This window comes from Gymnoscopelus microlampas, assembly GCF_963454915.1.
Source record: "Gymnoscopelus microlampas genome assembly, chromosome: 14".
Lineage (NCBI taxonomy): Eukaryota > Metazoa > Chordata > Actinopteri > Myctophiformes > Myctophidae > Gymnoscopelus > Gymnoscopelus microlampas.
Genome location: NC_139951.1, coordinates 32,192,974 through 32,210,208, shown reverse-complemented (window position 1 = coordinate 32,210,208; position 17,235 = coordinate 32,192,974). Strand labels below are relative to the sequence as shown.

The 17,235-nt window shown below is 42.1% G+C and overlaps 1 protein-coding gene across 8 annotated transcripts in view; it reads left to right on the top strand.

Moving 5' to 3' along the window:
- The window catches only part of arhgap17a (Rho GTPase activating protein 17a), a 48,457-nt gene that overhangs the window by 13,991 nt on the left and 17,231 nt on the right, over positions 1-17,235 (top strand). For 6 of the 8 annotated variants that reach the window (XM_084078485.1, XM_084078484.1, XM_084078481.1 and 3 more), the window contains exons 2-8: positions 3,165-3,204; positions 10,835-10,939; positions 11,646-11,681; positions 12,713-12,789; positions 14,428-14,539; positions 14,749-14,825; positions 15,429-15,546. In XM_084078485.1, coding sequence (XP_083934611.1) covers positions 3,165-3,204; positions 10,835-10,939; positions 11,646-11,681; positions 12,713-12,789; positions 14,428-14,539; positions 14,749-14,825; positions 15,429-15,546 — 565 coding nt within the window. The remainder of the gene's footprint in view (positions 1-3,164; positions 3,205-10,834; positions 10,940-11,645; positions 11,682-12,712; positions 12,790-14,427; positions 14,540-14,748; positions 14,826-15,428; positions 15,547-17,235) is intronic. The other 2 variants (XM_084078482.1, XM_084078479.1) reach the window with 1 other exon arrangement.

The window sequence follows — 17,235 nt, the reverse complement described above, 5'->3', positions numbered from 1 at the left end:
ATATAACAGTCGGTTCATGGCAACACAGCACTTATAAAAGGAAAAAGCAGAAAGGGGGTTGTCTGTCTGTTGGAAAGGGACCAACACTAACATTGAGGGCATCCTTCAGAGACTTGTCCAACCTGGCAACCTAGCAATGCTGTAGGTTTTGGGACTAGTCTGGCATAGCCTTGATATTGACACAAACAAATTATCAACAGCCTTCAAATCGGCAGCCTACAAAAACCCACACTGGTGGAACGCTGATTAGGTGTAGCAGTCTGAGGCCAATGTGGCTACGAGACTGTCCATCAGTCAGCTGTCTAGAGTAGACCACCCACCCAGCTGTATGTTAGACAGAAAATATGGGCCTCCCTCTAAACTAGTATGAGAGGATGAGAGGCTTTTAATGTGGAGCTGACTGATGAGTCAGCGCAGCCCGCTAATGTGAAGACTTTCATGGAATTCAATGTTGTCTCTTCCTCTGTAAAAATCATTTAGGCTTCATGTGAGTGAACCATTTGGGGCAGGAAGAGTATGAGTGATAAAGGGAAGTGGTTGAGCTACAGATTTAACCTGATCCTGGCTGTGTGTGGTAAAGAAAGACTGTTCTGCATATTCTCCACAGAGTTTCACAATATGATTCAAGGTTCAGTTGTGTACAAGGCAAGCTATAAACAAGAATTCAATTCGGTAACTAGGACTGCACAATATATTGTTTCACCATCAACAACACAATCTACACAACGTGAAATAGTGACAATGACATTGCAAGGGATAGCTAAGGGAAATTGGGCCAGGCAGTCCCACTACTTACAACACTTTTACTTCTTTATAGAAAATGAGAACTTGTGCACTCGGGTGGTGAAATGCCTGCCCACCACCACGGAGGTTGTTTGGTTCGAATCCACCGTGGTGCATCCAGCTTTGTCGAACGTCTAGATACAAACATAATTGGTCCGTGTTCGGGGCAGGGAAGTCGGGCGGGGAGGGTGATATTAGTCACTGCACGTATTCCTACTGCGGCACCTGTCAGCAGGGAGTGTTGGGCGGGAGGAGTAGGGCGAAGGCTCTATGTCCTCCCGGCGGGGGCTCCTCACCGGTCAGTAGGATACAACAGCAGTGACAACACACTAATGTGTTGGGAGGAATTAATTGGCATAGCCTAAGGGGTAAAAATGGGTACAAAAAAAACTGGCAAGGACTTTATTTTGATGATGCTATCTAATCTGATGATGAATAACATAATGATAATGACTTCTTGGTAACTGTTCTTGCAATTGTATTCACAGAGGTATCATGTGTCAGATAATTGACTACTGTAGCTACTTAATTTCACCCTCTAAAATCACTCTAAATATTGCTATTGATACTTTCTTTCCAAATGGAGGTATTGAAGTTAAGAGATATAGCAGACCTGCATCTGGTGAAATTATGTAACTCCTGCTTTTGTATATTGCAATCTGTGCGTTTTCACTTTGTGATGACAGTGAGATGCAGTGAACTGGCCTGTGTTTAAACATTCCCAGGAATGCCCATATTAATACCTAACCATGGTTTATAACCACTGTTAAAGCTCAGTGTGGAATTTAGACTTTCAGGACCTGACACCCGTGTCCTGACACCTGCATGTAGTACGTATAGATCATTTTACATAGACCAAGACCACACAGCAGAAATTATTCACCTTCATGTGGGTGATTGTTTGGTTCTTTTTTTTATCATATGTAAAGCACTCGGTAGCATAATGATAAAAACAATACTACTACTACTAATAAACGTATTATTATTATTAGTTGTACTGTAGTGTTGTGTTATAGGCCTTTACCACAGATATTTCTGACCTTGCATTTAGCACTCTGAACACATTTACAGTACCTTACTTGTAACCTAGGCTACTGTTGGTATTAAAGTAGTTTTAATTTTACTCACTTTGTTTCTTTTTCTGCGAGGGATTTTTTTTAATGAGAAACAAACAAACAAACAAACAAACAAACAAACAAACAAACAAACACATACAGCACAACAGTAAAGAGCCTCTAATCATCTCATATTTTGCCGGTGTCCTAGCATTATGTAGGATCTTCTGAGGAGTAAAAAAGAAAGTTAATTTAGCTAATGTTTTTGTGAAGTAGGCTTTTATAGTCGTGCTTTGTTGAAACTCGGCCTTCAGCCTCATGCCTAGATTATTATTGCTTAATTATGTTGATTAATTGATACTACAATATTAATAAAACCCTTTTAATAAACTGGTGAAAGTGATTTACTACAACCAAAGTGTAGAAAAGAAATGCAGATAAAATAGAAACAACAATAAGAGCTTGAAAACAAATGATATAGGAGGCTACATTTCAACCTGTGCTTTTGTGTTTGTGTTTGATTGTGACCAAGTCACATGTGCTTTAACGAACCTGTACACACTGGCATTCAATGGGTGTGAGAAGGTATGGCGACCTCGGGCAAGTACAAGACAGTCTGTAGGGGGAGTGACATATGGCATTTGATACATGTCACAGATAACTGTTGTCCACAGCACAGTACAATATACTGTAAGCATGAATCTGTCATCATCCCTCAATGAGTCAGAATAATCAGTTTTGTTGGAACAAGAAGAAAGGGTCAAATAATGGTGTGGCTTCCCTATGCAAACTGTAGCTATGGATAGCAAGTTACTAGGTTTGCAGTTTGTGAGCAACATCCTGATGTCATCAATATACTAGGTCTGGGTGATATTGTCTTCGAATCAATAATTACGCAATTACTTCAAACCTTTGCATGGATTACGATTAATGATTATATTATTATTTTTTGTATGCTACCATTGTGGCTTGTGGTTAATCAGACGAACGATTTAGACGATTACCGGTATAAAACAATCTATTGGAATTCTTTCATGTTGATTAGTTCATTTATAAAAATTATGTCGGTCATTGGTTCTAAATATTGGTTTCGGTGTATTTTTGGTTAATTGCCCGGCCCTTCATCAATATGATGTCAGTCCTACCCAAATATAGATTTGGGGTACAGTACATACATACAAGCACTGCTCTAGACTGCTGATGCCTTCGGTCCCATGCCATAACTAAACTGTTTAGTTGAATCATAAATGTGATTTAAAGATAATTGACAACATGCCAGTTGGTGCATTGAGTGCTCATGCTATCTGTTGTGTTTCTGACCCACAGGGCGGAGAAAACTGAAGTCCTCAGCGATGACCTCCTGCAGGTAAAACATTAATTTGACACTCAAACTATGTACCCACGGACGGACTCTACAGTGCTTAGCTAGTTATGTAAACATCAAGACTGGAAATGTAAAGTTAACTTTTTGATTGCCTGTTATTACACCATTTTAACATTAACAGGCTGTTAATATGAAACCTTTATAACAACAGCAACAATATGAATAAGCAAGTCTAAAGGGCTTTTCCTACGGGGAGAGACACAACGCCTGCGTTCTCGCTTGGATCAGCGGGGTCGCACTGCGCTTCTCATGTGAATACAGTCAATACATACACAGACAGACACTCGCTCCGTGAGTAAACGGCAGGCGATCTGCGCCTGCTTCAAACTGTGTGACGTCATTGTGTCACTGCATGTCACGTAGAAGAAAGTTGACCACGATCCAGCTCTTCTTGCGGGCAGGCGTGCGTGTGAAATGAGCACAAACATCACAGATTCATGGGACTGCGCCTCCCTACCTGCCCGCTTGTCTCTCATTGAGTCACTTCCTGTGTGAAAAGCCCTTAAGTGTATCTATTTTATTTAAAGAATATATATATTGTATTGTATTATCTTAGTTTGGCTCTTACTTGTTTATGCTTGACTCATATGGCTATTTGTTGGTGCTATGACACTTGAATCTTCCCCCGCAGATCAATAAAGTTTTATCTTATCTTTATCTCAAGCAGTATATTATGAACATCAGTGCAGTTGTCACAAACAGCCTGTATGGGAGTATATTTTCCAGTCTTGGTTGCCACGCAGTTGAAAATTCCCATGGAATATGTGGAAAGTTTTTCATAGATTATTCTCCTAAAAATCTGCCCTGTGCTCCTAAATATTTCATGTCTGGAGCTCTTTGGCTACGACGCTATCTTAGAAACCTGAGCGTGACTTTGTCAATATTTTACAGCCCTTGAATGCACCTCAAGGGTGATAAGAGTTGAGACAGAAGCCATGGCATAGGCGTGTGATTTCTTGCTCCGGCAGTGGCAGTTCTCTTCAGGAAACTGAAACCTTGCAGTTTTGAGATAAAAAACTTCTTGGGGCATTCTTTCTGCCTTTTATTGATAGTCCACAGTGAAGATTGACAGGAAACGAGGAGAATCAGGGAGTGACATTCAGCAAAGGTCTGATGGGCTCGGGAATCAAACCCGGGACTCACTGTCAGGCATCAGAGCTTATGTGGTATGCCCCTAACTACTCAGATATCGGCGCCACTCAAGAATCGGTCTTTTTGTATGTCTGCTTGTCTGGTTCTGGAGCGTGAGGCGGCTTGATGTACAAGTACGTCCCCCAGCAATGATGTACCAGTACACCCCCTGGACATGACGCTAGTACAGTATGTCTCCACCCTGTGTAGGCCTGCATACTTAGCCCTGTGTTTGCCCAGGGCTCTAGACTAACATTTTAGTTGGTTGCACTGGTGCTTCTAACGTTTTCATAGATGCACCCCACCAGCAGACACAGACAGACTTGTTAAATGTAAGGTGCACTGGTGCAACCAATGAAACATTTTAGTGGTACTGGACAGCAATACAAGCTCACAGCTCACAGAAATACAACCTTACAACGACGTGATGCGACATGCTGTGAGCTGGTACTGTAGATGGGCTCTTTCCGTTTAAAAAAATAAGTAATTTCTATACATATTTAAGTTATTTATCCTATCTGCCCTGTACGATTTGTTTACAAAGCCTAAAAGGCAAACAGAAATTACATTTTTATTCATATGTTCCAATGCTCAATGCCGAAAACACTAGTCACTAGAAAACAATAGTCGCAATTATTTGTCGGCAAGTAAAATGTCATGATCGTGGCAGTCCTAACCCTGATGCCTGTCTGTGTCTGCATGCATGTGTATCTCTGAGGAGGGCTTTCCCAGGGAGGGGTGGGGGCTATCCTCATACCGTCTCAACAGAGGCGACAAGACAGCAGGTGGTGCGTCGGTGAGAATGCCGGGCGCCCGGCACAAAGTGCATTCCCACCGCTTTTAACTCTTGTCACTGTGGAATGTCCCTCTGTGTGAATGGCAGACATACTGTAGCTAGGGGAACGCTGACTAAACGAGACGACTCCACTTTGTGCCACTCCTTGAGAACAAGTATGGCTCTACATTTCCATGAATGACTTTCTCTATTGATTGCCCCACCCTTGTTTGAAGTCACTGTATAAACGAAAGTCAACCAAAGGACTATATATACAGTACAGTATACATATTTCTTGTCGCTATACAGTAGAACTGGGGATATGGATAAAATCAAACATCAATCAATATCAATGTTTGACCAAATACCTCAATATTGATATTGTGACGGTAGAATCATATTGTGATGATGATATAAAAAAAATCACACCCCGTGTGAAGAGAGTGGTGCCTTTGATGAGCCCCGTATCGTATTGATGTTGTCATCAATGTTTGTTTATTGGACAGACATACATACATACATACGGACACACGGACAAAGCCAGATATAGGAGTGGTTGGCACCACTCAAAAATACACAAAAATTGCCGATTGCCGATCTACAAGCATCACACCACATGTCTATTTTTGAAAATGTTCTTCCTTTTCACCCCCGGTAAGTATAAAATAGGGCATAAGTGGTTAAAAACAGGAAAGGCAACACTCATGCCATATCATGATATTATGATACCAAAATCCCAGATGATATTTAGTCCCATATCACAATATCAATATAATATTGATGTATGACCCAGCCCTACTGTATAGTATGTTATAGTATGTCTCACTGGCCTGTTTGAAACTGAAGTTAGGTCAAGGGCATTTGTGAGCTGCTTTCACACATTTTGTAGACTTCTCCTACCCACCTGTCACCAACACTACACTCAGAAACCTTGTTATGACAGCTATTGGGAAACAAGACAGGTTCTAATGTGTATCTCTGTTGTCATGTTGATGACGTCATACTGATGTCAGTCTAGCCCAAATATGGAGGGACGCTGGATCTGATATTATGAATCCGCAAATTCTTCCGTGACCTAATGAAATGTGATTAGCCCTGCTCTGTCTGGCACGTTGCAGACAGTTGTGCATCTGATGATGGAGATAACCAGTCGTTAGTGGTGGTAGGTAGATGCGACAAAGAACCCTGGAGATATTGAGTTTGTGAGAGACCATCATAAATAGCAACTCGTTTGTGTAGCAGTTATTAAGATGCTATTCTAAAGACCTGCGTAAGTTCCGGTGGCACCTGCAAGTAGCAAAAACTATAAGGGTCAGGGTCACGGTGCCCAGACAAGATGCCAGCCTCGTCTCAGCATGTGGGCTGTCTTAAGTTTCATTTTATCCAGCAGTGTTGAGGGTGTTGCTCCTTGTACTATACTTAGCTTCTCCTTAACCACCTCCATCCCAAGCGCTGTCACATACATGTCTTCATCACGTGGCACAAAGCTTTCCCATCATTGCCATCCAGCTGTCTAGTCCTTGCTGTCCATCATGCTTCAAGGGCTACCGCATAAATACCAGAGAAATATGCCAGGCTGCCAAAGAAGGGTTGCACCCGGGGAAGGGAGGGACTGTCCCATGTTTTCATGGTTGTGACGAAGGGGAATATTTTGTAATATAACAACAAGTGGCTATTATGCAGCTCTGCAACCACATAATTTGTTGACAATCTCTCCAGGCTACCGTCATAAATATTTTGGGTGTTGTCAATACCGTAATGGATAAATCTACCCTCTCTGTCTTGCACCATTTCATTCATGCTATTTCTGTTCCTTCTGTACATGTCTAGGCATGTTTTTCTTTCAAGCACAAACGATAACACACGCACACACACACACACACACACACACACACACACACACACACACACACACACACACACACACACACACACACACACACACACACACACACACACACACACACACACACACACACACACCCAAGTCTCTCCACATTTACCTTGAATATCTCAATTTAGCATTTTTTTGGTCTCGCTTCTTTCGTTCTTTCTCTAATTCTCTCTATTAACCTCACACTTCTCTCTCACTCTGGTCTATTCAGCCCCCTGTTTTCTATATGTTTTCTCTCCTCCACCCTCTCTGTCTCACACTCTCCTCTTCAGTTTGGGGATTCCCTGTTAAGCATGTGATGCGTCATAGGACTGACCAAATTGTGGCCTCGTCTACCGACAGGAGCACAACACACCCTAGGCTTTGTTTAGGCCTTCTAGCTCCCTTTGGCCTGCGTTTCTCTACACCTCAGCCGTGTGCGCGTGTTTGTGTGTACGTGCACACTGCGCATGCATACATACATGTATGTACTGTATGTGTGTATGCGCTCAATAATTCTTATGTCCACATAAATAGTGGACTCCACTACTTATGACCCATGGAAGCACACAGCAACACCCCAGCGCCATGTAACCCAAACATATCAAACACACGCAAACAAACATGTACAGTACAGACACACACACACACGCACACACGCACACACGCACACACACGCACACACACACACACACACACACACACTCCTTTCCTTCCTTGCATAGAGGAAGGGGATTCCCCTGTTCCTGTGCCAGGTACTGACTGAGACTAAACAGTGGTATTCCCACGACAAATGTGTCTTCTGTATGGCTGCATCAGCTTGTCTTTTTTGTGTGTATGCGAGTATAGTGTGCACGGTAAGCTCGTGCATGTTTGTTTACACCTATGTGAGCTTGTTACACGTGAGTGTTTAGGGTTCTTTATCTGTATTAGCTTGACGGTACAGTGTGTGCGCCTTTCGTTTGCATGTTTGCATTTCAGCCAGCTGTTTTGGGAATGCCAGAGGCCACCATGGGTCGAGAATGACGTAAGCGCTTTAGAACAGAGGGAGGGAGAGGGAGAACTTAAGGGGTGTCTGGGAGGCGGATATCTCCTCTCCAGGCTGTGGAATTCCTGAGCTGCGACTCCACGGTTCTGTTTTTGGAACACAATTGTCTGGCGCACCCTCCGTGTTTTGTCCTCTCGTCCCGCTTCGAAGCATTTTTGCCCTCTGGCCCGCACTGTTCCAAATGTACGTTGTCAACAGTGTTTGTTCCTGCTCTTCAGTTGACCACCCTCCATCCACCCACCACCTTTAAAGATGGAAAAATACATTTTTCACCCTTTGAGAACATATCCGCAGTTATATAATGGGAACATGTTTAACAATAGATGCCAAAAAAGTTAAATAAACAAAAATCAAATTTTTGTGTATTTTTATTTAAGTCCAATCTCAATTACTTCCTGTCAAACAAAACTTTGTTTGTGTGCGATCAGCAGGTACTAAGTATTAACCAATTTAACCTATGATATTATGACATGCACCTGTCAATACATTTTTCACATGGGTTTGTCTTGTCTGTGTTTTTCTCATGTTAGTTGTGCTGTTTTCGATCAGCTGGACAGCCCCTCTTTTTGTTATGTTTTGTGTGGTGACAAACGGTGACCTGTCTTTTGACATTCAGACGAGCGCTGGGCAGACCAAACCAGTTTCCATCTCTTTCAAGCCCTGGTGTCGGCTGGTGTGCTGGACCAGATCTGTAGAGAAATGTGAACGGCGGCCCTGCAGATCTATTGATGGGGCTTGATGACAGTAGGCCTACATAGCACAGGTTTTAACGCCTAACGCTGTCTGCCCCGACGGGGCACCTGGCAGCAGCATAGCCCGGCGTCGTCAGAGGTTTTAGCCGACCTCTCTGTCTTCCAGCCAAGTTAGCTGTGACTCTATCATTGACCGGCTTATCAATGATAGCATTTATAGCTAGTCTGACTGAAATGCACAAAGTGGATCTGTGTTAACTGTGGTGGCAGACAGGAGAAAGCCTGTGTGCTCCCAAAAAAAAAGGCCCTTTAAAACCTTTAACAGAACCCCCCTCGCGGCTGGTCACAGCCCAGTGACAGTCTCCATGGAGACGCTTCCGATGACTCATGTGTTTCAAAGAGAACATTCCGGCTCTGCCCTGCTGGGATCAGCCTTATCAATCATGTTTGAACTTTGACCCTCCCCTCATCCTCTCCTACTCCCTAAAGTCAGCTGCAAATCAAAACTGACTCGCATATGAAGCTCATTAGTGCTAAACAGGGGAACAGAGAGAGAGGACTGGGGAGGAAATGTTTTTATTAGCAAAGCAATGCAGCTAGTTAATGGTGTTTTCCCAAAGAAAGCAAACATTTGCATTATTACACCATCTTTACTGGCCAAGTATTTTATCTGGGCGTATCCCTAGATACTTGGCCTAATTCATGACTATTAAAAGTTTTTAATTATTGCACCAGATAATCAGGACTTGTCAGAGTAGTATGTTTGCATACAGTACATAATATACTGTATGTGCCACGTATAGGCTAATGTTATATGTGTTGCTGCTCAAAATTATACTTGCACAATGCACATAGAAATAGGCATTGGCAAGTCATTTTGATATGTATGCCTTCTGCCTCTTGCACATTTGACACTGCTGCTAAAAGATATCATACCTGACTTCAGAGGTCTATCTACCTGCTAATTGTTTTACATCCCGTATTATTATAATTTTTTAATCTTGTTGTATTGTTGTGTTAGCAAAGTCTCTGTGGATGATGTCCCACCAACATTTGGCTGCTTGTACCTGCATAAAGAAGTGACAAATAAATCCCTCTTGATTCTTGATAGTCTCTCGAGACAGACTTGTTGGCTCACAATGCTTCCGCCTAACAGTTTGTACTTTCATTGCAGTTGCGTAGTTAATTCCTACTGGAAATCTAATTAGTCAGCCTATCTAGCTTGCTGAAACGGAAATTCAAAAACATATTTTAAAGATTTTATAACACATTGTGTGAGTGTGTGACCGTAAATGACAAGCAGATGACAGCTTCCTGTGCAGAACTTTTACCAGGCAAAATTGCAGATTCTGTAGCATTGAAAGATCATTCAAAGAGTTCTCTGGCTTGAATGGCTAACGTTGATATGGGAACGCCGCCGATGCTGGTCCATTTATCCGTATTCACAGACATGCAGCCAGGTGCTCCCCTTTCAATCTGTTTCTCAGGTCAGTTTTGACGTGAAAAACAGACAATTGGCTTTAAATTAATAATACAGAAATTAAATGTGAATTAAATCCATAATTGAGTGCTGTACTCTCTCTGACTGCAACAGTGAGACACAGTACTCTCAGACATTACATATTACGTTGTGTGTATTAAAAAATAAAATTAACCCCCACACGTAATAATTGAAGCTTATACATGTAATAATTGCCATTTGCCTGTTCCTCTACTTTGGATATCAATGGTACAGTGTGGAAGAATGATTACAACATCAGATTCTACATTTTCTATTATCTTCTATTTATTCTATCTTACATCAACTATTTCTTTCATGTACTGTAAATCAGTGGTTCTCAAAGTGGGGTCCGGGGACCCCCAGGGGTCCTTGGGGGGGTCCCAGGGGGTCCCCAGCAAAATATAGCATAATTTACCACTGTAACCACATTAACTTTGGCTATTAAAAAATAGCAGACATACAAGCTCATAGTGCGGCACTGTTGTTGTTGTTCGCTCAGCCCCGATCGGAAACAAGTGTCTTCCCTCTGTGTGTTCCTGAGTGAGTCTTGAACAAAGGTTGAATTGATTGCATGTTCTTGTCCTCTGCACAGATCGAGCGGCGCATGGAGATGGTGCGTGTGGTGTCGCACAACACACACAAGAGGATGGTCACCTGTCTGCAGGGCCACATCGGAGCCGAGGCAGAAAAACGACATGTAAGTCAATGCTGTGTTGCAAATGATGCCCTTCAATCACAAGCTCCACTTAATGCATTTCCTTTATTCATTTTTGTTAAGCTGTAATGCATTAATGTAAAGATTTGTTAATAACCTGATGTTAATAAATGCTCTTGATGTTGATGTTTGCAGCCATCTGCGATGATCAACAGTAAATGTGACAATTAGACCCCAATCAGACAGAATACAACAAAGATTAAATTGCAGCGTGCCTTGAGCACTCTATGGCCCTCAAAGCACCCTGGACGCCCCCAAGTTGAAAAAATAAAAATTCAACTCAAAGCGAAAAAGGTGGTGCAAGATGCTGTAGACTTCGCAGTGCGGCACCCCCTGTGTTTTGCGGCCTGTAAAATGCATCCTGTCTGATCTATTCTGCTGCTGCTTCTATACATACACCTTATGAAGACCAAATAGTAAGGAGTTCAAGGGTCAGAGCCATTGTGCCCAGACCAAATTTCTGTGATCTTAGAATGTCTTTAACAACCGATAATATTTATTTAATTTCGTCCCATTTTATGATGTCTGGTTTTCAGTGTCTCACTCAGGGACATTGTGTGTGAAATTAACATGTGACTGTTTGGTTGCAGGATGGTCTCTCTAAATGTGAGGCCACCCTGCAGCACCCCCTGACCCCTGTTTTCTGTTTTCTGTTTTTTTGTTACCCACTTCAAAACATGCACCACAGTCCGTCCCACGCCTCTATACAGGAGGAAATGGTCAGGTAAAAAAACAAAAAAACAAACGACAACTAGAGATGATCTTGTTTAGATTTTTGTTGCCCTCACCGCTTCTCATCTCCATATCTCGTCCACCTGCAAGCTTCACTGCCTTCCAATGGGAGTAACTGTGCATGATACTATCGCTTTGGGATTTATACTATGATAAAAAACAGGATATTGGCGCAACCTAATTTTTCTCAGTAGCTTAGGCTATAGGGCTGCACAGTTTGTTCAAAAAGCACAACATTACAATGGATGATGGTTTCCAAACCGTTCGGCTTCTAAATTGCACAAGACTGGAATTTTGTCTCTTAGAGTGCATAGTGCTTTTATAACAAGGTGCCTTTGTGAGATTTTTTTAACTGAGCAAATTTTAAGAGTTAGCACCTAAACAATAGGGACCTGTGTCCATATACTGTATGTATTATAATTAATACAATTACAGTGTTGCTAAAATAGTAGTCTAATATGTTTTTTTTCCTGGATATCGTGCAGCCCTACTAACGTACCTGTAGGTCTTTGTGAACTTTGGCTTTCATAATGAGATGCATTTCTATCATGTAATAGGATTGATTCTCTAGACTAGAATGCACCTCATATTCCATTTTAACATCTGTACAGTAGAATCCTCTGTTAATTTAACTCTGAGAGTGAAAAAAATACATGTCCATTTAATTTGTTAGGGTTAAATGGACCTCAAATGAACATTGAGGATTTTACTGTTTATTCTCCCTCTTGCCTCAAGTAAGGTTCTCTCTGCCTTTGTCTCCGTAACTTTCCAAACTTCCTCTTCAGCCACTGAATTTCAAATGGAAACTTCTTGATGGGTTTTCCATTGGCTTAAGTACCAAGTAGTGAAGGTAGCAAAACCAACACTGGCCTCGGCCACATTTTGAGGCTTTCTGTGGTTTATTTAATTGCTAATCAGTGTCCACATCTCTCTCTCTCTCTCTCTCTCCCTCTCACTCTCACTCTCTTTCTCTCTCTCTCTCTACTTCTCACTCTCTCTCTACCTCTCTCTACCTCTCCACAGAAAAAGCTTCCTCTGACAGCACTATCCCAGGCCATGGTGGATGGCGGGAACCAACTGGGAGAAGACTCTCTGATAGGGTGAGTGACTGGTTGACATCCCAGGCAGCCAATTGAAGCCTTCGCTTGGTTAACTTTTGCTATATGGAGCAGATGCACCCCAGAGAGTGTGAAATAGGAGGCCATGTCTTCGGGGCAAGCAATCACTCTGCCTTTTTTTACCTACCAATCGGGTTCCCTGTAGTTTATAGAATATAGAAGAAGATCAGACGATTCCCTGTTGATAACTGACACGATTCTGTGAGGAAACTGACCGCTGACGGATGAAAGGGGATCCGTTACTGAAACTAGAGAGCAATTCTGCTTTTAAAAACAAAACAAAAAAAGATTGATCCTGGCAAGTCATGAACAGGATCAGAAGCAGAAATGAAATGCTCAGTAAGCTCATCGACATATATAGCCTTGTAAAAGTCTCCCTTTTTACTTAATCACTACCGAGTCTGTGATGGCCATCACTGCAAATTGTACTAATGCAGTACAGATGAAGGCTAAAGCATGAAGGGGGACTTCTGTAGTGGTGAGATTCAGAATTATGTTTGTTCCCTTCCTTCATGATGAGTTTGAGACAAACAGAGAACACATGGAACAGGAGCAGACAGACGTAGACATAGCGGATCTAGAAAGTGAATGCTCCGTGAAAAAATCCCACAGATCCGCCTGACTGTCTCTATAATGTATCTGACTGGAACTAATGAGGAAGAGAAAGTACCTCTGTCAGCCTCTGCCAGGCAGTGTGATGTACACGTTGTCAGACAGGATTATGCAAACATGCTAACACTTTGTGTTTCTAATGCAATAGTTACTAAAAATGTTCAACAAACCTGGGGAACCCCTGGGGGCTTCTCATGGAGACCGTACAATGCTGCACCAATGTTAGATATTGGCTGATAACAATAACCCTTTCCTCAATAATCTCCTTTTCACCTGGATGATAAACTAAATCTAATGAATTTTAGTTACACAACCTCCGATACAATTTAACATCATTGTTTTTTTTTTTTTTTCGACAACATTCCTCCTCCAAATGGAAGCACATGCCTGTGTTTCTTCTTCTTTTTTTCCCCTTCCAAAGGTTTGAAACCTGTCCAAGACAGCTGCATTTAATAACGAAAATCCGGAAAACAAACACAACTCTTTTGTGTACAATCATCCATTCAGGAATGCATCCATATAAAAATCTATCAAGCCTGATTTATACGTGGCTGTACCGAAAATAGACAATCTGCAAACTTTGCAACGCGCTGTTATGAGTTTGTACACCGCCTCTCTCTGGTGAGACGATGGTGTATGACACCAATGTGCAACCAAGTTTAAATCATAATCATTCATTAGCTACATGCAATATATTGATGCATACATTCGTGCAGCCAAAGATGTAACCAGGACTGTCAAGACCCTTGACCCAAATGACAAGCTGGTAATGGTGAACTTACACTGACCTGGTTTAGTTTCCTGTTATTGATTGGTGCCAAAGGCAGAACTGGTGGGACAGATTATTGACAGATACATTGCTGTTTGTGGGAATGAATGGATGAACTCACGATTCATGTTTTCTTTCTTTGTGTGTGTGTATGTGTGTGTGTGTGTGTGTGTGTGTGTGTGTGTGTGTGTGTGTGTGTGTGTGTGTGTGTGTGTGTGTGTGTGTGTGTGTGTTGACAGGAAAATGATGGAGGTGTGTGGAGAGGCAGAGAACCGTCTGGCCTCGGAGTTGATGCAACATGAGCTGCAGCTGGAGAAAGATGTTCTGGACCCCCTCAACCAGCTAGCAGAGGTCCGAAAGTAAACGCACCTCACACCTGGGCAGAACAGGGAAAATAGGCAGCAAAATCTTGAGAAGTGTTAATTTAACTCATGGACCTACAAAGGTCCATTTTTACAGCCTTGTGCCATGGAGGGATGAGTGCCTATTGACTTTAATTCTAGCCTAACGGCAGATGATTTCACTAATTAGCTGACCATAATGTGGCCTGGTTATCGCAGGTGGACATCCCCAACATCCTGAAGCAAAGGAAGCAGTTGGCCAAACTGGTGCTGGACTACGATTCAGCAAGAGCACGGTGAGTCCATCTTTAGTGGTGGTGCATGATCACATGGCATCCCCCTGTCTATCTCAGTGGTTCTCAACCTGGGGGTCGGGATCCCCAGAGGGGTCCCCACATGATTTTGGGGGGGTCCCCAGATGACAGTAAGTGACAATTTAAGGTAATACCTAAAAAAAATTAAGACAATTTGAAAATATAAAAAAAATGTGTCAGACATTGGCCGAATTGTCATATAAGAAAGAGGTAAAAATAGCCGATCTACAAGTTCACAACCGCGAGGCGTTGTGAGCTTGTAGATCGGCTATTTTCACTAAATGTAATACCTACAATTCTAAGTGCTTTTAGAATTGTAGGTACAATTCTAACTGGGGGTCCCCAGTTGAAATATGATTATTTTGGTGGGTCGCGCCTGAAAAGGTTGAGAACCACTGATATATCTGACTCCTGCCTATATAGTAAAATCCTGAGTGTTCCAGGTCTATATGGTTCATTTTCTACACTCTCATGGGTTACAAATGGATACATTAACTATGAGGACTTGACAGTGTTTCAGTGTTGATTTCAGTGTGCCATTGTCTGTCTCAATCATCCTTGTGGTGTTTTCCCCTCTCAACGCAGATGGTTGCAGGCAACCAAGTCGATAATCTCAGGAACCAACACTCAAGCACTGACGGCCAAAGCTGATCTTTTGAAGGAAGAGGTGGATGAAGCCTTGAACAAAGTGGAGCTGTGCAAGGTAACAAGCCTTGCTGGCCTACCAGGTCAATGGTTGGAATCTCCATATTGGCCACCACCATTTCCATAGCTCAAATTTTGTTGACACAGGGAAAGTTATTCCTGGCGGCTTCCTAAAACAATAGTCCAGGGGGAGGCCATTCTGAATGTCTGACCAACAAATCAAGCTACTGTACACATCAGTGAAAAAGGAAGTCTTTAACCAACTGCTGTCAACTTGCTCTGTTTATCTTGCACACAGCCGGGATTGGCACTCGCACTAGTGGGAAGGATCACAGATCCAGGGGAAGCAACAGATTAATAGGCCTATCACAATGATTACATAATTGCCTGAATCGCAATTATTTGAGAGAATCGCTATTTTTTTGCATAATTGTCAATCGTTTCCATGTTGAAAATGTTTCATCCATTTTCAAACGCAGATATACAAACTCACTATTTCTTAACAATGTTGAGTATAAAATAATTGACTATGGCCTATTTTGGCATAATACATTCCATGTGCAAAGTGTTAACAAAGCCTAAAAGCCAAACAAAATGCATTTTAATGTACAATGGAATTACACAATTGAATCGTTAATCTCAATTATTTGTAGGACAATTAATTGTCAAGTCAAATTTGTCACGATCGTGACAACCCTACAGATAAATGGAGAAGAGATCATTTGTTTGATATCTTATATTGTTCCTTCCTTATATTCTTTTGTTGTTAAAAAGTTAAATCTCTATATTCCCATAGTAATCATCGCTATAGAGTATTTGTTCACTAACAGGGAACTCCCCGTCTTTCCAGGTCTTTAGGAAACAGAAAATACTGTACATTTGCGGGTCAGGATATAAATGTTATCCAATCTGGAGAGAGAACCCCACAAAGATCATTTATCAGCTTTGATTTTATAACGTACCAGGTTCAATTTAGTCCTCATACTTTTTTGTTTCATCACTTACAATGTCACTTGTTTATCCTGTATGAGTTCTCTGCCCTGATTAGATAAAATTGGTATGCCTGAAAATATATTTTCTGTTGTGTCTGTGTAAATCTAGTCTGGAGTGTGGTGTATCTCAATCAATTTGTATGTCCTCCTCGCATGACTGTATGTGTAACCCTGCACGATGTGTCAGGTTTTCTGTCCAGGAAATCCAGAGCCTTGTGTTTCCTCTCTCTCTCCCTCTGGCTCACATTGAGACCTGCTGCCAACAACAGGAAGATTTGTGACTCACAGAGAGCGCAAACTAACGGTCTCAGCTGACCGCTAACTACACCCACCACTCTGCTACCTGGCTGACACAGACTCTCTCATATGTGTCAGAGGGGCTGATGGGTTTATTAACGATATGGCAAAACCAATAGCCTGGAAGGGCTTTGTGTTTCTTTATAAAGGGAGACGTGGCAGACCACTTTCCCTTTGTTTGTTCTGTCGAGACAGACAGGAGATATGATGGGGGAGATGAGACTGACGTGTGTTGTAAAGGTTGACCTGGTCAGAACGCTGCTATCACGGAACAGTGCATACCGGTATATGTTTTTGCACAGCTGCAACATAAAGTCAAACCCAAGAAAACATATTTCTAAATATAGAGAGTAAACTGACGTCCACATTTTTTTCTGAGCTGGAGTCATGGGTTTGAATTCAGCTTTTGTCACACGTAGCCTCTTCCCGTTTCTCTCCCTTGCGCTGTCTAATAAAGT